We start from the raw sequence: 21,911 nt of genomic DNA, 5'->3' as shown, positions 1-21,911 counted from the left end.
TGCTAAAGGAGTGTATCTCATTCACAGCATTACAGGAAACAGACCGGTTAGGACCTGTGTCTGTGGATACCTGAAGGCAAGGTTCACATCACCAGAATGAATTTATTGCACCTATTTCTCTGTATCAGTTAACTGATCTGGCTGTGCAGGGAATCATCTCTCCAATTTGGATGAAGAGATGGGCTGGCTCATATGTGCATATGTGTGTGAGACAGAACACATGTCCTACTGCTTTAAGCCAATAGGAAACATCAGATCTGTTTTTTGAAACATGTGTTGGCACATCAGCAAAAAAAAATAAGAAGGTTTCACATAGCATAAAACAGGCAGTAAGGTGCCTCTTAGAACCTTGTCACACTCTCAAGGGATGAAGACAAATTCATAGCTATCAAAACCTGTACTGAAAGCAAACTTTGATGGGAGAAAAATCACTGCAGCATAAAAAGTCGTTCTTTAGTATCAAGCTGATTATAGCAGCAGCTTAGGGGACCCCTCACGAGAAGGGCATTGCCATATCAGGCATAAAGGAACACAGTCTTTCTCCTGGCATGCTAAAACATGAGTTTCTAAAGTAGGAAACTTTGGAAAACATGACAACTTTTTTTCCTGAGAGGCTGCAGGACCCAAAGTTGAGGGCAGATGAGCCCCCATCCCCACAGAGCCCTCCAGCAGAGGCAAGACAGCAGGGCAAGCAGCAGGCAAGCCTGACAAACATTGCTGTGCCTTCAGCTTCAGCATGCCCTTTGGAAAGGCAGCAGCTGTGAGAGCCCCTCTATGAGCCCAAAAAGCGTTAAGAGAAATGTAGGCTCCATCCAACATTCAGTTTATACCTCGTCCCTCCATCCTGTGATGCAATCTCTAGTTTTGTCTGCTTCCATTGCTTGCCTATGAAATGGAGCAAAAAAGGATTATAGAGACAGGCAGAACTGTGATAGGGAAAATGACATCTCTGAATGATCCTTCATTACGGCTCGTCTTAGTATAAACCAGCCAGGGGCAAAAGGCCCTATATTTCATTTTTAACCTTTCAGGTAACCAATAAATAAATGAAAGCATTCCTCCTGAGGAAAAAGACTTTTTCTGGCAACGGGAAAAGTGCATTTCCAGACAAGAAAGCCACGCTGATGGCTTCTACAAACCCTTGTACTGCACATGCACTTATCACCCCTCACTCCCTGTTCATTCCTCAGTCAGAGCAGATCTGCAAATGTAAATTCTTCTCCACACACCCACATGCACACACATTTTAACCATAGAGTAGTAGAGAATGAGACAGGAAACAGTCTGAAAGGATCCACATGGGACCTACACCATAGATCTTTAGCTTTAATGTCTAAGTGTACTCATCCCCAGACTCCTGGATTTGTGTTTGCAAAGCTGAAAGCAACTGATGCCCAGTTGACTCCATAGTCCATGGAGACAGTAAAAAAGTAGCTAACTTCTCCATGTCTGAGAACTAATACTGGCACCCACATGCCACTTTCTGTCAGGAAATGGCAGCTGAAAATTACTGATATTTGCTGCTTGACAGTAGCTTGGCACAGCTCAGTCCAGGGATGGAGGGATCTGCAAAGAGCTATCCAGAGACAGAAACTGCTGCATCGACTTTAGCTCACTTGTGCCCCACACAGCTCAACTCATAGTGAAGGACCAAGAAGGTATGTAAGGGAAAATGTATGGGATAGACGGGGATGTAGTGTGTCCTCTCCTGGCAACAAGGAAGAGGAACTTCTGTGGAGGAACTGGAGAAGACCCCTAAGGAGGAAAATTAATTGGCACTGCTGTTCAAGAATTTAGTAATGAGAGACACTCACAAGGCTTCTCCCAAAGGCTTGGAAAGTGGGTCTGGATCAAGGGTGTCAGCCCCAGGAAGCAGGGTGCTTTGGCACAGTCATCTAAAAGGAGTCTGAAAGATGTGAGGCAGGAGCTGAGGCACAATGCCGGGGCCATTATATGGAGACAGCCTGTGCAGAGGTAATCTCAAGGCCTCAGTAAATATTGATAAAGGAATTAACTGCCAATATTGTCAGAAATGGTCAGAAATTAGATTAATGAGAGAGCTCTCACATAATTTCATGTAATCATTACCACTGCCAGGGCCCTAAGTCACAGTTACCGTGCCCCAGGCATCTGCAAACAGGAGCTGTGTGAGACTCTTGCAAAAAATACTGTGATACCAGGGGAAGGGAAGATAAGCAACCACATAGGCTGCTGAGCAAACCTGGCTGCAGAGAATCACAGGGAGTGGCAAACAAGGTCTGCTCCTGTAGAAGCCCCACCTCACACCTGCCTGCAGCAGGACCTGTCCTGCCACCCAGCCCTACTGACCTCAAGGGGACACTGCCCGGGGAAACCCACAAGTCTCCCCTGCAGACCTGCACCCACCGAGCCCCGGGTGGAGATGCACCTCAGCTGCAGCCTTCTGCTTGCTCACCGTGGGATCTCAGTCATGAGATGCTCCCATCATACACGAGGCGATGTGACAGCCTCTCACCTGTGAGAGAAGATCCCTTAGACAGTTGGCTTCACATTAAATTTAGGTGGGAGGTGGATGCTACAGATGGGTCCTTGCCTCATCTGACCTGGGGCTGGGAAGCAGAAACCAAGCATGCCTGAGGGACAAGACTGAAGGCAGCTCTGGGTCAGGCAGCGACAATGTTCAGAGCCTGGAGGCTCCCACCTCCTCAACCCCTCACTCAACAAATTGAAATCAAGGAAGATTAAGTCCAAATCAGGCCACAGCTTTGTGAATGTAACCCCTCAGAGTCAGAGGGCAGAGATCTCACTGCTCTGGAGAGCCATAAACACACAGGCTGGGGGCTATTAGCACGCCCCGAGTGGAGAGCCCCTTTCCTGCTCCCTCCCCGCAGCTCGCCGTGAGCTCTGTCGGCAGCAGCAGTGGGAGAGGGTTTAAGTGACTTGTCTGGCAGAGACGTTTCATTAGCAATTTGGAGCCGTGCCGTGCAGAAAGCAGCATTGTTCTCAGATGTTCGAATATCAATCTGCATAATGAAACAGGTGATAGGAGCTCTTCCCATTCAGGCAGCCAGGATTGGAGGGGATTCAGGAATGAGGGGAAAGGGTTATAGCTAATTGGCCACAATTAATCTGATGAGATTTTTTTTTTAAAGATATTGTCTATCACCAAATGGTTCATACAGAAAAGCGCATCTGCACTTATTTATCTGCCTGATGTAGGCCCTGTTTACACTGTAAAGTGTTTGCCAATAGCACTGAATGCAGTTTCCCAAACTCAGCAGGTCTTACAGCAAAAAGGCTCTTTTTCATCTGTTGATCCACTTTTACACTTCTTAATAAAAATAATCCTCTGCTGCATAACATAACGAGCTGGTAAAACTGGGTAAGAGTGTGTGTGTGTGATATCTTATACCTACACAGTTTCTCTGTGGTGGCTCCTTTCACTTTGTAAGGCCCAGACCCTCAGATTAAATTTTCTACTGCATGAAGCTCCACAGGGCTGACCCTCCAAAATAAGGTCCCTAGGTTCAGCTTCACTGTTACCTGCAAATCCAAAAGAGCTTGAGCCCATGTTAGATACTCTGGGTTCATTTCATTTGACCAGGTGTGTAAGTGCCATTTGAAATGCCCCAGGGAATTTCACCCTGGGAGCAGGTCCCTTGTAGCCCCAGCGTCAGATCTGCCAGATACCTGAGGGTATTTTGGATACTCCAGTGCACCTCTATGGGCTCTAGACATCTGCATTTGTACAACTAAATTTAGCCTCTGGACCATTTGGACAGCTTCTCCCACCAAAAGCATAGGTAGCCAAAAGATGTGGGTAGCAGCCAGCCCAAAATGCTCACCACTCTCTTGAACTTGCCCATCAGGGCAACAGTCACAAGCTTTTGCACAGGCACCTATAAGCAGCAATCTGCTCGCTCTTTTGGCAGGCTTACAACCAACAGATTATCTGTTGTGACACAGGCCAAATATCTCTAAAAAAGATGGCATTTATTAGTGAACTGTAACATAAGATTTAGTGACGTAAGGCTAGAAAAGCATAGTCCATGCTCAAGTGCATAATTTTAGCACAACCCCTCTGCATTGCCCAAACATCCTTGATTGTCCCCTTTTTCTGTGGTTCAGCTGCATGTCACTGCAGTTAGATTGGACCTTTTTCATTGCCTAAGAGTCCAGTCAGGATATTTGCACAGGAGTTTGACCAGAACCTGTTAAAAATTAAAGGCTAGGTCAGTGGTTTTCAGGTCTAACTCCAAAGTAGCTCTGTCCCTACATTTATGTTTTGACAGACTACTTGTGACCGCAGCAGCACATCTTGCCCAGGATGCTGTGTTTCTTTATCCTTTGTTTCAGCCAAGAAAGGAACCCCTTCACAGCTAATGGATGATTCTCAAAGAGAGGAGTCTTGTCCTTTTCATATCCCCTAAATATGTCATTGTTGTTGTCCAAGCCATGCCACGAACAATGTCACAAATCACAGAGCTGGAATTGGCCTCAAGAAGTTGTCTGTTCTGGCCTTTTTTTCTCTGGTGGAACTCTCCTACACACCACCATTCCTGACAGCTCTTTATCCAGCCTTCTGTGGAAGATGGCCACCACTGGAGACTCCCCATTCCCTTGGCAACCTACCCCAGCTTTGCTATTGGGAAGTTCATCCAAGTGTCTGAACTAAAGCCTTCCTGCTGCAATCTAAGTACACTATTTTTCTGTGATTTTCAACAAGGATAGGGAAATCAAAATAGTCTTTTCCTCTCTGAAGGTGACTTTTACGTTTTTGAACAACGTTGAACTGTTTCTCCCCCATATTCTCACACAGAGGATAAAGAAGCCCAGTTCTCTCAGCCTTTTTTTAACTATGTTATCTACACCTCCATCTGTTCTTGCTGCTGTCCTTTGGTTGTATCCAGTATGGCTTTCCTTGACTTGCCTTTGGTCAGTGGACATGCTCCCAACCTACACTGCACAAAGAACAATCTGATCAGGACTCCAAGATGCTGAAAGAACATTACATTTTAAAAACTCACAGAAACATGAAGCCAAGGAAATAAAGGCAAAGTAAGAGATAATGCTCACTATTACTCTCCTCTTTGCCTCTCTATATTATACCTTTTCCACCCAGTCCTTTACTCCTGTTATCTGCAGCTTGCAAGGTCTTCAGAGCTGTAACTGTGTCCTGATCTGTATTCAGGTGGTGACCAGTTTGATTCTGGAATGTCAGTCATCACTGCCAGCACCATCTGCAGGGCTTTTCCTGTATTCTTTTCATCATCCAGCTTGACCATGCACATAGGCACTTCCACCTAATTGTGTCCCATCACCTATGCTGGTAGAGGAAGTGCTCTACAGATTCCCAGCTGGCTGCTCTATTGGTATGTTGGTTCAGGGCACTCTTATATTGCTACAACAGCATCCCAGCTAGGAGTGTGCCAGCACAACAGCATAGGCAAAACAAACAAACAAACAAACAACAAAAAAAACATACTTCAAACCTAAATCACAGCACTGGTACAATAATCTGTGAGGACAGCAGACTAAAGAGACTGTGCTGCTCTTTCTTCTATTACTCATGAATCTCCTGTACAGATGTTTCTCAAGCTTCACTCCTAAAGCATCCTTCTCTCCTTTGCACAGTCGCCAAGCTTTGACATTACTGACATTTTTTTAAGTCCCAACGTGAAACTCACAGCCACTTCCAAGTGACTACAAATTTTCAGACCTTCCTTTTTTCCTAGCTCCAATTTCTTCTTGTCTTCTACATTCCCTCACAATATGACTCTCCACCTCCTCAGCAGTGGCTGAGACTCCTTACAGGTCAGAATCCAGTGGCCTCATCAGCTCTTCCTGATTGTCAGCCCCCAAAGCAGAAACCAGCCCTAAGACTGTAGTGGCAAAATCTGTTTCTTGTCTTCACCAGTCAAACAACACCGCTTGATTTTAAAAATAAAAATAAAAAAATAAAGGAACAAACAGCATCAAATCCAGTACAACTCAGTAAGTTAGTTTTGGAAGGTCATAAAAAAATCTTGTGCTTCCCCAGACCTTGATTTTGTCATTTATCATATTGTTAAATACCCTGTGATGTTTCTTATTTTGCATAGCACTTTCACCCATGAATTCCTCTAGATAAGTCTGAGAAAGGAGTTATCAGTTACTGCAGCTGACAGCAGCAAAGTTGGCAAAGAATTAGATTAAAGCCAGTTCTAATGGAAGATGTAGAGTGGGTCAGACCCACAAAAAGAAAAATGTCTATGAATGTTTGGTGGTGAAACAGTAACACGTGTGGGTCAGGGAAGGGAACAGAGCAACTAGGGACAATGCAGAGGTGTGGGGGGAGGGGGCAGGTGAAAGCAAAAGAAAGGAGTTCAAATATAGCAGCTTTAAAAATAGTTGCCCTTGTAAAATAATTGAGATGAAAGCAGAAACCCAATTGGTGGAAGAAGCCTCCATCACATGCAGTTATTGCCAGAGCAGTGCACACAGTAGGACTGTGCAGCCTCTTTGCAAGCTGCATTGCTCCATGCAGACCTTCTCTGTGCTGCTTCTGCACAGAGCAGAAGACTGCAAACCTCAGGCAGGGCAGCCTGACGCCTCACAGATGGCATTTAAGGGGTCCCACAGCTTCCACAGCCAGATCTACATGCACATGCTGGGACCACACAGCCCTTCTGCTGGCCCAGGCCTTACGGACACCCCAGGCCTAGGCCGCCATTCAGGGATTGCACCCTCACACATGGACAGAGTCCACCCACTGCCAGAAAAACAGGCGTCTCCTGGGACAGTACCACCCAACTGCCGAGTGTGCGAGCATTACGTGGAGCCTGTGCAGTCTTTCCACCCAAAAGATAACACAAAGGCTTTAAAACTTCCTCAGGACACGTTTGGCAGGCTATAGGCTTCATGGCAGCCACACTGCTAGGCGTAGCTCAAGCTTGACCAGAGAACAGCACCTGTAGTGGAATCACTGAGCTTCACCAGCCAGACATGAAAGCTCCTTGCACAGCCCCAATACTAGTAGGTGTGGTATGAGATGGACACAGACATATCTGTTACAATTACGTGGGCCATGTGATATTACATACGGGACACATAAGTTTTGCTTGCATGTATGTAAGATGGAGATAACCTGTTTCTCCCAGCATCAAATCATGCCATGTATTTCATCCTTGGAAGTGTTTCTTTGGAAGTCAAACACAATGGGGCAAAAGGCACATTCTGAATAATCTCAGGCAAGCACAAAACAGAAATTAGTGAGGCAGAAAGATGCTGGTTAGCACGCTTATGTTAATACTGTTGGAAGCGTACATGTTCATTCTGAGGGAGAAAATTGACTGATGAAAAAGACCTTGAGAGGAGAGGTGGCAGCTAAGTACAGAGGAATTTGAAATCTGCTTTGTTTGCACATGAGACAGCTGGTTAACAAATTATGAAACTCTCTGAGAAATTCAGATGATGTAGTTTGGTGGGGGAGGGAGGAACTCTGTTTTTCAGCCATCTTTATTAAGCAAGGCAGGTCAGAGCCTCATATCTTTCAAGCACAGATAGTAGCCAACCTGCTTTGGCAACTTGTTGCTAGACTTAAACAATTAAATTTGCAGCAAGCTGTTTTTTGTTGTTGTTGTTGTTTTTGTTTGTTTGTTTGTTTTTAAATCCTGTAGATCTCATCCTTCCATCCCTTTCCCACAAGGATTTCATCCCTGATCATTCAGACGAAGAAGGCCAGCTCTCACCTCTCAGGCTGCCAAATCCTGGCGTCAGGGCCATTATCTTTTATTTGACTGCAGAGTGCCAAGTACATTTATGGCACTGTATAAATAATAAATAAAAATATTCATTGCCTCATTCTCTGCTGACTTACACCAATGCAAGAAGCAGGACAATCCTTTGCTTCCCTCCCCCCTCCCGTTACACAACTCTCCGAAGACAACATTTTCCAGGCTGCCAAGCAATTAGCACAGAAGCAACCAAGTTTGCCCAGCACCTCCAAAGGGCAAGCTGCAAGAGGCAGTGAGAAGAAAGATGAAAAGTTAGGGCTGGCCGTGGCTGAGGCTCAGGAAACGCCAGGAGGAATGAAAAAGCTGGAAGCTAAGGAATGCTCTGTGGCTATGTAACTGACCTGCCTCCTCCAGCAGCCTCCACCTGCACCATGGGCAAAGCCAGCAGGGCTGTGCTGCGTTCCTGCCTTTCCAGCAAGGGCAGACTCTGCCTATGGTCTTGCTTTGTGTATCTCCTCCCCTTGCATTCTACCTGTTCATGTTCCCGATTGCATTTAAACTGCCACTAATCCTGAAGAGTCCCATTACAAGTTTTTACTGCTGCTAAATCCCTCCGGATCAACAAAAAAGAGAGTAGCCTGAGAGGCTGAGCCAAAGCATATTGCAGCCTCCTTGCTGCTCAATACAGCACTACACAGCACTGAGCTTAAATGGAGGGGGAGTGACATGAAAAAAGAAAGTAGAACTGAAGGGGGTGGGGGGTGGGGGAGAGCACACACTTGAAACCACACTGACTTTAAACATTTATAGATTTATAGCCATAAAACTGGACATGGAGGTTTGTTGAAAGGATTTCAAAAAAACACAAAGATTATGACAAGCTGAAGAATGAAGGATGATTAAATCTATGATAAATAGACCCTTCTACAATTATAAAAGATTATCTGTGTGCATATTTATGTACACAGTAAATGTAAGTCACTGGTTAGAAAGATGTATTACTAACATGATAAAGTGTACTTATTTATTACTTTGGAGATTTTAGAATACTATGCAATTAAGCTGCATATACTGCACTATTTACTATTTTTATATGATGATTTACAAATAGATACAGAGAAATCATCAGATTTTAAGACAAAAAATCTGAGAATTTCAGAGGCCTGAATTTTTGCACTTCACTATGAACCAACATTTGTCCTATCTACCACTAGTCGGTACTGCTAATGTTATATATAAAGGTCATACAAAAGACTGAATGAAGTTCAACTTATTTACAGGAAAATGTCACCCCCAGAGAAGCACCGTGGAAAGAAATTCAACTTTATGGTGTAAGGTTTGGGGACACTATTTCTTTATTTTTTTGGCCAAGTAGGATGTGTCTCAGGCTAGGACTCTATGGATTTTGAAGAAAGGTTCTGATTTATCACAAAAGAGAGACTGGGCATGGTCTCCACTGCAAATGGCATGGTTTTACTTGTTTCTAGCTAATTTGTAACTTCCACAGAGGTTTCCTGACAGTAAAAATTATACTACTATTGAGAGGATTACATATTTTCTGCTTTTGGACATTGCCACATAAAATTTCCTTTGTGTCATGCAGAAACCTGTGAAAGTACCACAACTGTCCATAGACAGTAAATGTGTAATTCTGTGGAAGATTTGTGCTGCCTCCAAGCCATACACTTAGATAGTCTTCCCTCTGACGCACCTTTCTGGGTTGAAGACCGAGCCCCACTTATGGTCTCTTTGGAAAAATTTCTAGCTGGCAGCTATATCTGCTCTGCGTTTCTCCTAGCCTTCTCCAGAGCAGGTATTTTTTGTACAAAAGCTGCAAGCTCAGAAAGGCATTTAACTTCAATCATGTGAATAATAGCCCATTGACTTTAATATCACCACTCATGAGCGCAAAGTTAAGCACATGCTTAAGTGTTCTGGATATCTAGGATCCTTGTATAATTTACATTTAATGTGCCGCAGAGTACAATGTGGGAAATAATTCATTTTTCAGTTTCATGGCCAAGCATCTATTAATGCAGGAATAAAGCAGATTCATTTTTGCAGTTTCTTCAGCGAGATTTTTGCTTTGTATCAACCTGAAATGCTTAATTCGCCTCAGAATACTGTGTTTCTTTGTCTTTCCGTTATCTCTTTCCATCCCTTTCCTTCATTACAGAAAAATCTTTTTTGTTTCCTTTTTCTTAAATGTAGGTCAATTTTATGATTAGTGCCTTTAGAAAATAAATAAGTAAAAAATACACATCAGAAATATCAAACAAAATATTTTGTTAAAAGTATACTAAAATGATCTGCTTTGGCAAATATCAGAATTTCTCTCTGCCTTCTTGCACGCTCCCAATATTTTTTTCAGTAATAAAATTTGGCCAGTTTAAACTCCAAAGCTTATTTTTTTTTTGAAATAAAAGGTATCCATTCAAAAAAATCAGCTGACCTATGCTGCCTAGAAACAGTCCCATTGTCTCAACATTTCATTAACTTCTTAAAAAGCAAATAAGTCAAATACATGTGAAATTCCAACAATCTGTCTTAATTTGCAGGCATACAGAAATCCATTTCTTTCCTTTTTATGTCAATTACAAAATTACCATTTTGATACTTGATTAGCTTCTTTGGCATTTTCAACTAATTTGGAGGCATGGTTACTTTTTTGTTGTTATTATTATTATTAACCTACTGCATTCTAAATTATTTTATTTAAATGTCCTGCCGGCTGTCCACATTTGCTTTTAGTCTATTACTACTGTATACGAATGGAAATTATGTACAGCTATTAGATTATTTCACACATTAGCTCATTTTATGTAATCTTTCCTGTATTTATTGCCTTCGTTAGACCGAAATACCGCAGGCACTTGTTTCTCTAATGTGTCTGAAGCTCTCCGGTTATAGGAAATTGGGTTACATCTCCTGATTACAGTCAGACAAGATCCAGACCTGGGAGCTGGCCGCGGTACCCTGTGACAGGCCACCTTGCTGGCCAGACTTTCACAGGGGGTGGTGGCCATGGCAGCCCCCAGACAGATGCAGCCAGGACCACATCTAGCCAAGCCGCTGCACAAGGTGGCCTGGAGGAGGTGACAGGTGATGGCTTGGCATTGGTGCAGGAGGAGGGCAAGCCAGGAGCGCATGGCTCTTCGCTTGCAGGACACGCAGGGCCAGCACTGCTGTCCAGGAGGAGCAAGTTTCTCCTCCCTGAACCTGCCCACGCCTGTGCTGCCTTTAAGGGGCACAGTTTGACATGTTATTTAGCAGCTGCAAGGGTTAATGTGGGGGAACGTGGGTTCCTGGGTCAGCTCTGGCATCAATTTTTGGCAGCTGAGCACAAACGGGTGGCACTGAGCAGGGTGAGCATCACCAGGGTGCATCCTCAGGGCTAGGGGAGAAGAGTAGCAGAGGTCATGAAGCTCAGCACAGCAAGTCTCCAGCCACCCTCCGTCCAACCTGCCACCCTGGTACAGAGGTCTCTGCTCTAGCCCAGCTCGGACAGGTCTGCTCAAGCATCCCCACAGCACAGCAGGGGCTTCATGTTAGCCCCTGTCTTGCACTAGGAAGGAAATGCTGGGACACAGCCAAGACACCTTCCCAGTTCTTAGATGGCTGAAGCATTTCAGCCTGCTCTTGTGGGGAAGCAGCAGGTCAATAGCTGTAGGCACCTCTTGGAGATGCTCTTCCTGGGCAAGGTCCACAGCACCCAAGGAGACCTTTGAAAGTCTGAAGCAGCTAATTTAAACTGGCAGGAAAAGGGAGGAAGAGCAAAATACACCTCCATCTCTGGGGTATGTGCATTGAGGGGGTTGCAAGCAGTGTGCAAGCTTTGAAACAGCGAAAGAGAGGAGATTCAGAAAGGTGAATTTCCCAACTAGGGCATCCTGAAGCAAGGCAATGGATACCTGAATGGCTGCTCTCAAATTCTGCAAGGCTCCTCTGCATGTACAGAGAGGAAATCCAAGAGCCCAGCAGATCAAGCCTTTCTCACTCAGCCTAAAGACCTGTCTTTATTCTCCAGAGGCAGCAGTTGGCCTTCAGTTTTCACCAGCAAATTTTCATCTGGCTCCAGATGCTGTGGTAGATCATAATTTTACCCCTATGTTGCACTTGCACTAGCAGCTGTGTTTGAGGCACATCACAACCATCTGAGTATGTGCTGTGGCCTTTTTCTTCCCCAAGAAACCCAGCACGTGTTTTAGGTAAGCGAAAGCAAACAGAGGTACGTAACTGAAAAAAAAAGCAGAAGAAAATGACCTCAATCCAATACACACAGGCAACCTTACAGTGATATTGACCAAAATAGAACTAGAGACCTATATCCAAAGCCTCTATGAAGCTCCAGGAGTTACCACTTTCAATTGGTATTTCACACACATATCTCTGCAGGTATGGAAAGTATTTTGAAAAACATGGGGATGAAAGCATAGCTCTCTCCATGAGCCTAGGCACAGCCTGAAACAATAGATCACAGGTATGAACTACCTCATTTAGCTCAAACAGTTGAAAATCTAATGATGACAAACTAATGTTAACTCTGGTAGGGCTGGCTGGTTTTGAACAGTGTCTTTCAGTCTGAGGGAGTCCACAGCTTCTCAGGCATCTCTGCTACAACCTCTGCCCGTCAGAAAAACATCCTCCTTCTCACTCCCCTCCGCCCCCCCCCCCAACAGAGCACACTGCAATTGTGGAACACTGTGGAACAAATTGAGGTTGGAATTAAAACAAATAACAGGAGCACTTTTGCATGGATTGTATTATTCTGTGTCATATTTCATTCCAGGAAAAAAAAGGGGAAAAATGAAAAAAAAATCTCCTAAAAATGAATCCATTACAGAATTTCCATCCTGCTGCACAGGGCACGGTATATACAGGGGGCCTGGCCACAATTTATTTCTAGACTGTCATGGGGGACTCAAGAGACAGTAACTAAAACCAGTCCAGCAGCAGCAAACTGACACCTGCATTCCTCTTCTTGCTGCCATCCTCAATAGCGATGTGTGCAGCCTGTTGCTATTTGGTTGCCCTACAATGACATGACCCCTTAAGCAGCCCCAGGGACTGAGTAACAAATTCAGCACGGGTAATCGAGCCTCACAGAACTCAATTCCTTGTGAGTAACCTTGCAACAAAACAAAAATAAAGCAGTGTGCACAGCTTCAGACCCTCATGAGCCAGACAGTGCTACCTTGCATGCATGAGCAATCTCCTCAAAATCCTCGGTGTGCAAAGCCCAGCAAAAGGAAATGCTCTGCGAGAACAAAATTCAGTGCATGTAAACAAGGCAATGAAACACATTCTGAACAGGGAATGATCTCTTCTGCTAAGCCTCCAAAGGCCTTGAAAAATGGCAATATGACTTAAAATGCAAGCAACAGTAAATCATCAAAACCGAGCTGATTTACCCCCATGGGCAGAACTTGTCCCCAGAATAAACTAACTGATCATATTTGCTAGCCTAATGGTCACAGTTCCCACACAGACAAATTATTTCATCCTCAAAAAACAGGTTACAGCCATTATACACGTCACTTTGAAAGCAGCATTAATTCATTTCTTGCTGCCAATCAAAGTGTTGTTTGGGATCATTCAAGTAAACACAGTTCAGTTCAGTTTCCATAATTCACTTCTGAAGTACTTCAAATGTGTAAAAATGCAATTGAATACCAGCAAAGAGCAGTTGTGCTATTTAAATGAGGGACTACAGAAACGTTGCAACCAACAAAACCTGGACATTTTCCCAGTAAAAGCAAAGGAGAAAGGGTAAAGCAGTCTCTTCTGTGAAGAAGGCTGCTTCGCGGGTTTGGATCCGTTACCTTTTTGTCGCTCAAGCCAGACACCTGGTCCACGTATTCTTCTTGGATCATGAAGGCAGCCAGATTGGCAGTGTAGCTGGCCAGGAAGATGACAGCAAAGAAGGCCCACACTGACACCATGATCTTGCTAGTGGTACCCTTGGGATTCTGCACTGGCACAGAGTTGTTGAACACCAGCCCCCACAGCAACCAGATAGCTTTGCCAATGGTGAAAGAGGGACCTCCTGGCTCTAGAGTGATTGAGAAACAAGATCCCCCAGTAAGTATCTCAAAACAAGTGAGAGGAATGCACATCTCTTTAAATACACACCTTGACTTCAGAATTAAGAGCAGTGTCTTTCCCACATGAGATGAATGTCCACAGCTGTGCTCCCCTGTGTTCAAGACACTATATTTAAGCAAAGCATGACCCTGAACAGTGATTTTTTTTTAAATGTCCTCAGGCTTCTGCATTTATTGTATCTCACAGATTTCCAATGAAGCCTTATTTAAGGAAATTTTTGTACCTGATTAGAAAATGTAGAAGTCAAAATATTAAATATCAGTTCAAGTATAGTCAATAGAAAGAGTTTGGTTAGAAAAACTCTAACCTCATTTCTACCTGTTCAACGGTGATGTTGTTCTTGAACTCCCAGTATACACCTGTGCAAAATATGGCCACCACTGTACTTAGAGAGGTGCAAGAAAGAGCACTATCTGAAATAACAAGTCTCTGCAAATACCTCTGCAAGACCATTTCATTACCTAGTCTGTTGATGATGCACAAGATAGAGAAGAACCAACCCCCTCTCTCCATGTGCTGCATCTAAGATACGTGTGACATATAATTCAGTCTCTCTCAAGCAAATCAGCAGCTTCAAGAGCAGGTATAATGTTTACAAAGTTGCTACTTTCCCCTTAACTCACTTTTCAGAGTAGAAGCTCACTCATATCCCAAAAGCCATGTGTGCTCATGAAGCACCATGCCTGAAACCTTGTGAAATCCTGTTTGACTCTCAGCAGTCTCAGATCCCCAGCACACACCATTGCCATTAGTGGGAACCAAAACCAAAATTTGTTCAACTTGAGCACAAGAGAAGCTGTCAGGGAGACTGCAACTGGAATTACTCTAAGGATCCTGCTTCAGGCACCGAGAAGATTCTCTTAGGACTGGAGCCCTCTGGCACAGTTCAGGTAGTGCCTGTCACTTTACCAGTGGTGCTACCCTGGCTCTGCAACCCCTTGGTTTAGCATCCCATGTTTTACCTCCTTCCTTGGGTAGGCTGCAGCCTGGTGCTGCTGCCTGTGGTTACAGTTGGCTCCAGCGCAGAAATAAAAGGGAAGAAAGTCTATTGATAGCTCCTCTCCAAAGTGCTGAGCAGGGAACCTTATGGATCATCTCAAAACACTAACTGTGTGCACTCTAAATGCAGCTGAAAGGTTCAAGGGGCTCATTTTTCACTCTGGGAACTGCACGCCAAGTTCTAAGTAGAATCATCACCTGGCAAAACTGGAGCCTCTAGATGCCAGGGAGGCAAAGTTGCTATAAGAAGCATAGTTTGACACTCCTTGCCTTTTTTACGTTCTGGAATGGTAGTTTTAAATTCCTCTTTACTCAAATGAGTGAGATATCTAAACCACGTGCGTATATAAGGCGCAGTACTGCAAGGTGTGGACTTGCCCTAAGACATGAGTGTAAGCCCTGCAAAACACTAGTGGGAATTGTGGAACGCGAGAAAATCTTGACAAGTTCCTTCTCCACCAATCACCCCATCTGCTTTCACATTACTTTGTCAACCACAAACCAAGACAGCAATGGGAGTATCCAGTCCACACCAGGGACCCAAATCTTTCTGAGCTCTCAAACTTTGAGTGACCCAGCAAAAACAAACCAACATAACTGGGGGCTAAGACCAAGGTATGCCCACCTGCCTTGGAAAGAAATTCTTGTGTGTCCTTAAAGACCAAGGTGTGAGAGCAGGGTTATACCATGGCAGACTACCTTGAATGCAGCCAAAGTAACATTAGCAAGAGCATTCATTACCAAACAGGCACTACAGTCTCTGCAGCTGCTTTCTACATCTTCACGTTACATCTGTCAGCGATAATACCTGCCTGATCATGCAGTACCATTCCTAATTACTCAGAAATATTGATATTGCAGCTGCAGTTGAGCTAACTTAATAACTGCATGGCTGCACACCTGTACTAAGAACTGCTTTCAGTTACACATCTGTATTAACACCTCCCAGGAGACTCACAGGCTTAGCAGTATTTACTTGTATCCAAAGATCTGTATGGTTAAGAGTAGTTGCCATGAAGGCCTTACACAGTTCCATGATAGGAGAGTTCTCCACTTCCCTGTGTATGTGGTTCTGCCTACATTCCTATTAACACTTGCTTGTTTTTTTTTCAGTCCCCTCTAATTTGATAGTATGAATTCACTCAAAGTACTAGACTGCAGAGCAAATGAGTACATTTTCCACTAACTGTATTCCTCCCATCATTCTGGACTCTCTCCTGTTATTGGTCCCATTTTGGGACCAGTAAGTCCCAGAAAGGTTTGAAGTGCTGATTTGTCGACGGGGGGAAGGTAAGGAGATGACAGCAGGTTCAACTTGCTAATTGTTTTCATGCCAATAAGGCAAAAAATGCTGTCTATCAGGCTGTCTCTCCATCCTCTCTTTAACTCATTGGGCTGTCTTCTGAAGTTCAGAACCACAGAGTTAGGTCACTCACTTGTTTCCATCTTTCCTCCTGCCTTTACAAGATAATTCTTTGCCCACTCCCAGGGAAATGAGCTTCCCACTTCCTCAGCTGGCCTTGGCAAGCCAGAGAGCCAAGCAGGGGAGGGACGTGCCCAGCTGACAGATGTGGGCTCTGGAGGACAGCACTATGCCGGGGGGCCGGCAGAGCTGCTTGCTTTCTGGGGAGATGTAGCACTGAAGGGCAGATTGACAACAGAGAGCCTGCTGATTGCCTCAGAGAGAGCAGCGCCGAAGGCACTGCCAGCACCAGTTACCAGCACCCATTTCCCCTCAATGAGAAACAAATTGAAGCTAGTGTGTGCTTTAGAGATGAAAGACGCCACATTCAGTCTCCCAAGCCAAGCAAATTATCTATTATCTACATCTGTTCTCTTCAGAACCATTTTCCACCTCCCTCCCTGTCCTCTTCAGTCTGAACTCACAGCTCAGAGCGGGCTGTATCTGCATCACATTTAATACAAAGGAAATGCTGGTGCTGAAGGAGCTGGGATTGGAAACGAGAGGTTCATGGCAAGGAGCGGCTCCCCTTACCTCTGCCATCAGCAAGGCACCGATTATAGCCCACAGGGCTGAAGTACTCGAAGACAAAGACGGCCACTGCAGAGATGATAAGCAGCATCACAAACATCATCACCCATACATCAGCACTGAATGGCTCTAGAGAGGAAGAAAAAAACATGTTGAAAGGCCCAATGTCGCGCAGCTACCTCTCCCCTCCCTTCCTTTGCCCTCCAGAGCACCCCAGTGAGAGCGTGTGGCTTGGGAAAAACAGAAGTTATGGAGATGCCTTCAACCCCAGTCTGAGAAATGTCCTGAATTAGTAGAAGTGTTGTTTCCTTTTCCTGTAATGACTGCATTCATTCTTACAGCTACATCTGTGACACATGGCTCCATCTGGAACCACATGCAGCCGCTGTGACATGCATTGATAAAATAAAATGCATTGATAAAAGATTGTTCCCAGGAAGTCCTCCAGCACCATCTGGACAGAGTGGGGGGAAAATCAAACAGAACTGGCAGAGTTTCAAACAAGCATCCAACTTTCAAGATGTTATTGAGCCAAAGAGCATCTCCAAATTTCTGAGGTTCAGCCATAATGACAGTAGTTTTTCAGCTATTCCATTCCCTTAGCAATGGGAACACTGGCTCATTCTAGAAATGTTAGCATTCACATTCTGAAAGTGCTTGATCTTTGCCAGGTTTTCACTATCTGTAAGCATGAACAGGTAAAGATGGTACTGTACCAGATCAAAGAAACCTAGGACTTTGGTCCAAACTATAGTCAATATTGCAACTTGATTTTAATTTTAATTTAAAAAATTGGAGTTTAGTTTATTGTTGATTTTACACACCCCAGTAATGTTAATGGAATATTGGAAGCCAATTTGCCTTGGCTAAAGGCAAAAATTGCTGAAGAGTGAGCAGTAATGAAACTCCTTCTTCAAGAGGAGTTTGAAAAAATTTCTTTGCCCATATAAAATTATTTCTGTAAGTGTTCTCAGGTTCCTGGCAGAGAGCAGACAGTAATTATATAACTCATATACTGTGTTTGCTGCATCATAAAGCATTTTGTAAAGCCAAATAGTAGTTACTAGGAAGGCATTGATGCCTGGGGGAAATGCAGTATCACTTCTGCATTCTCCAACCACCCTCCACCACTGAAGAGCAACAGAAACCATTTTACTGGGTTGCACAGTGTCAGCAAAGATCTGATGGCTCAACCCTTTTTCAAAAGCTCTCTTAGATCTCTAACTTCCTCCAGTTGTTTTGTCAAGGGAGAATCATGTTAATATTCTCTTTACAAATAACGTCTCTGAAAGCGCAGCAATTCTTTGCTAATTGTTATCACTAAGTACAGTCGCATACCAGCTCTAAGGTTTGAATCAATTTTTTTTCTGGCCTACACTGTTTGAACATGCTCTTAGTTGAGTCACTGGGATACCACATGCTGTAGGGTAGATGACAACCCTGAGTGAGCCCGTTCTTTGCTAGGATTACTGAGAAATGCCTTGGAACTTCTAGCCAGTGCTTGTTTGCATTTGCCTGGATTTCACTTGCTTGGGATTTAGAACTAAAACATCAAAGTTTATTTTTATACACCTGTCTCACAGGTATTCCCAAAAAGGGACTCTCAGGCTAAGAATCACAAGTAACCTTCACCTAATTTTTGATGAACGCTGGGTGGAATTTTAATTTTAGACTAAAATAATACCTAAGAAGGCAGAAGGTGAGACAGTTCCATTGCTACGTGACACCATGACGCTGATTCCTGTCTCTATGAAGGGCACAGAGAAATCCACCACTTCTGAACGTTCCTCATTAATCGTGAGGGATCCCACAGCCATATAGGCCCGTTTGGTGACAACCTGGAAGAAAGAAAGGAAAAGTTCACATGCACAGACACAAGGCTAACCCTCTCAAGCACCACAACCAAGCCCCTTCTTACCCTCCTTTTTCTCCATGCAGTCCTTTTTACTCCTGTAATCCCATTCCCTATATTATTTCTATCATTTCCCCTTTCTAATCTTTCATCGGGACACCTTTTTCTTTCAGGGAATCTATAGACATTTATCTTCCCCTCAAAGCTGGTATGCGTATAAAAAATAAATCCGCAGAGGTCTTAGGATAAACACATCATCCACCGAGAAGACATCTTATCTCATTTTTCTGTCCTTGCTTTCTCCTCCTTCTAACACTGCAAAGTCTTATTTCATTCTTTATACATCTTATATATGATCTAAGCTTAATCTAGGTTGCAGCCTCTTTGGTGCACAGATATCACACTCTTTCTTTGAGTATAAAGGCAAAATTTGTGGCTCTATAGGGAATAATAATTAATCGTCAAACAGGAAAGGTGGTTATGGTCAGAGTGTCAGAGCAGATTAATTCACACAGCGCCCAGAAAGAATCCAAGCCAATCATTTCTATAGAGTCACCTCTGTCCTTTCCCTGGCAGGGCACACAATAAATGATGGGAGATTGGACCTGATCTATAGCACCCAGCCCAAGAATGAAGCCCACCATGCCCTCCCTTTGCTGCTGACCTCTCCAATCATTCCATTCCATGTCCCATTGATTTTTTTCCCATGCTTGCCGTTAGTCACCAAGTAGAGGTCATAGGTGAACTTGACAGACTTTGAGATTTTCTTGAGGATGTCAATGCAGAACCCCTTGCAACATTTCTTCATGTAATCTGGCTCCTCATCAGTTTTGTTCCTGAACAATCACAACAATAATGGGTTAGAAGGCTGATGAATATTCCCTTAATTCCTCTCTGCTGTCAGGATGTGCTCCCCCTCCCACAACACAACATGGAGAACTTCACTTGTGATATCTGTGCTAGACACATTGCAATGACTTGCCCAGTGGGGCCAGTCATGAACAGGTGTGGGCCAGGCTGAGCAAAGTGAGGTGACTTTTCTAAAAAGGATTATCAGGATGTGCCAGTACTGGCCCAATAGACTCCACTTCCTGCTGAGAAGGAAGAACCCAATAGGAGGAGAAAAACCCAGGGGTACATACTCGGTCACAATGCGTTTTTGGCAAGGGACAGTGTTCCTCATGCAGGTGCCACTTAGGGGGTCCACATTCTCCACAATGACGAACGGTGCCTCTTCCAGGGTCACTATACTCAGGTGGTCGTCCTCGCGTTCCTCAGAGTCAGGGTACAGCTCAAAGCGGGGCCACACATAATACTTCATCTGCAGCTTTTTTTCCTTCCATTTCCCCACCTGTGGAGACATACACAACACAAAATAGACTTCTAGCTGCCCCATCCCTCTGTATCAAACACATTCCCCCAGGCCCAGGCAGGAGAACCACTCTGGAGTACCCACGTTCACAGCTGTGTTGTACAGAGATATCTCTGGGGAGAAAGCTCTGAGGAAATGGGTTCAAACCAAGGGAGAGGGAGAGAAAGAGAGCAAGAGTGTGGGGGTCTCTCATCTCTCTGATGGTCTCAGCCTCTGGGCAAGTGAGTGGATGACAAAGGGGATACCATCACCCTGGTCAAATAGACATGATGTCTTTGAGCTTTCTCAGTCAAGCAACAACCATGTAGCTTGTTGTCTCCTCAAAAGTTGATTTCAGTCTGCTAGCCACAATAAAAATGGTAATTTTCCTGTAAAAAGGAGGAGAAATATATGCTAAAAAAAAAAAAAAAACTGAAACAAAATGCAATTTTGAAACAGAGAAATTGAAATACCTCACTTGAAAAAGTCAAAACAAATTTTTTAAAAAAAAAAAAAATGTCTTTGCTTTCTTTCAGTGAAATCAATCAAATTGTTTCTTTTTAACCAAAGTTGCCTTTGTCCAGAAATAACTCATTCTGGAAAAAGTTGCCAAGTCCTAGTCAGACCTGAGTTCTTCCAAGTGATGGAGACAGGCAACCAAAGGAGATAGGTTCAACTGAAAGTGTTCAGCAGTTTCAGGAGTATCTTCACAGGAGATAAACATAGACAGAGATGCTTGTTTAACAGTAGTTCTCACTATCCCCAGCTAAGGGCTTAGTAAAACACCTGCTCTTGTCCTTTCACAATGACTTGGTTGCATATGTTAGCTGGAAACATTGAATTGTTCTGTTTCTGACACATGAAAATCAAGCAGCATCTGTTATTTCTACTTTTTCTATTTTTTCCACAATGACATATTGCCAGTTTATACCTTTTCATTCTCCATTTCTTCAGCAAACAGAAATCACACCTTCAGAGACCAGAAAAGGGGGATGGGGACCCCTTCACCTTATACCTACTGCCACAAGTAAGAGTTGCTTTAAAGCCACTCCGTTCCCAAAGAGATGATGCATGTAGCATACCCACTGCCAATGGTAGACTGCTCCTTGCAAAGATTCCAGGAAAAGAAAACACCTGAACAACCACTACACTTTGAACTATCAAAGTCTCGCCTCTGTTCTCATTTCCCCCCATCACAGCTGACACTAATTAGCACCTTGGCTTGCAGCTTGAGATGGGAGGGAAAGAAACTAACTAGGATCGAGAAGGAACTTTCCTTCTCAATCCTCAAACAAAGCCCCCCAGGCCAGGGCTGAGACACCTTCACGGGCACAGGCAGTGGAGGGGGGGCTTGTGTGACTGTTTTTTGGTGGTGTACCTGCTTGGTGGGTAAAAAGAAAAGCTTCATTCCACTGCAATCCAACACCACCTCCCACCACGGCCAAATTTCAGTCATTTATTTATTTAAATGACAGAAAGGGAGGGAGAAGCACTTATTAGAGGCTCATTAGGTGTCAGCGGTTATTCTGTGAAACTCAAAGCCCAGCTGGGGTTTGGCATTTGAGAGCAGCCAGAATTCACATAAAACACTTGTCACCTTCAAAACAAACAAACAACCGCTTCATCTGGCCATGAAAGAAAAACCCACACTGGGGGCTGGTGGAAGGAGAAGAAAGGCAGAAGAAATCACCCAGAGACATCAGCCTCCCCATCCATCCCTGCAGTGCGAACACAGCACCCCAGAGAGAGCAGGGCTGCAGTCTTTGTAAGAAGCGGGTGAAATGGCTGGGCAGCAGGCTTTACCCTCCCTGTGACCCTTAGAAGCAGCAGCTGCCAAAAAACACCAAGGAAAGTTTGCCTCTAATGCTTCCCCCACTACCAGAATCATTCTGCTTGGACCGGGACATGGCTATTTTT

General features: G+C 44.2%; 1 protein-coding gene across 5 annotated transcripts in view; it reads right to left on the bottom strand.

The window, feature by feature from the left end:
* The window catches only part of GRIN2B (glutamate ionotropic receptor NMDA type subunit 2B), a 216,909-nt gene that overhangs the window by 29,181 nt on the left and 165,817 nt on the right, over positions 1-21,911 (bottom strand). For all 5 annotated transcript variants that reach the window (XM_035335522.1, XM_035335550.1, XM_035335531.1 and 2 more), the window contains 5 exons: positions 19,786-19,994; positions 19,308-19,479; positions 18,476-18,629; positions 16,795-16,920; positions 13,517-13,746 (listed from right to left, as the gene is read on the bottom strand). In XM_035335522.1, coding sequence (XP_035191413.1) covers positions 13,517-13,746; positions 16,795-16,920; positions 18,476-18,629; positions 19,308-19,479; positions 19,786-19,994 — 891 coding nt within the window. The remainder of the gene's footprint in view (positions 1-13,516; positions 13,747-16,794; positions 16,921-18,475; positions 18,630-19,307; positions 19,480-19,785; positions 19,995-21,911) is intronic.

This window comes from Oxyura jamaicensis, chromosome 1 (assembly GCF_011077185.1).
Source record: "Oxyura jamaicensis isolate SHBP4307 breed ruddy duck chromosome 1, BPBGC_Ojam_1.0, whole genome shotgun sequence".
Classification (NCBI taxonomy): domain Eukaryota; kingdom Metazoa; phylum Chordata; class Aves; order Anseriformes; family Anatidae; genus Oxyura; species Oxyura jamaicensis.
The sequence above is the reverse complement of the archived record's forward strand: the minus strand, read 5'-3'. Positions and strand labels throughout refer to the sequence as shown.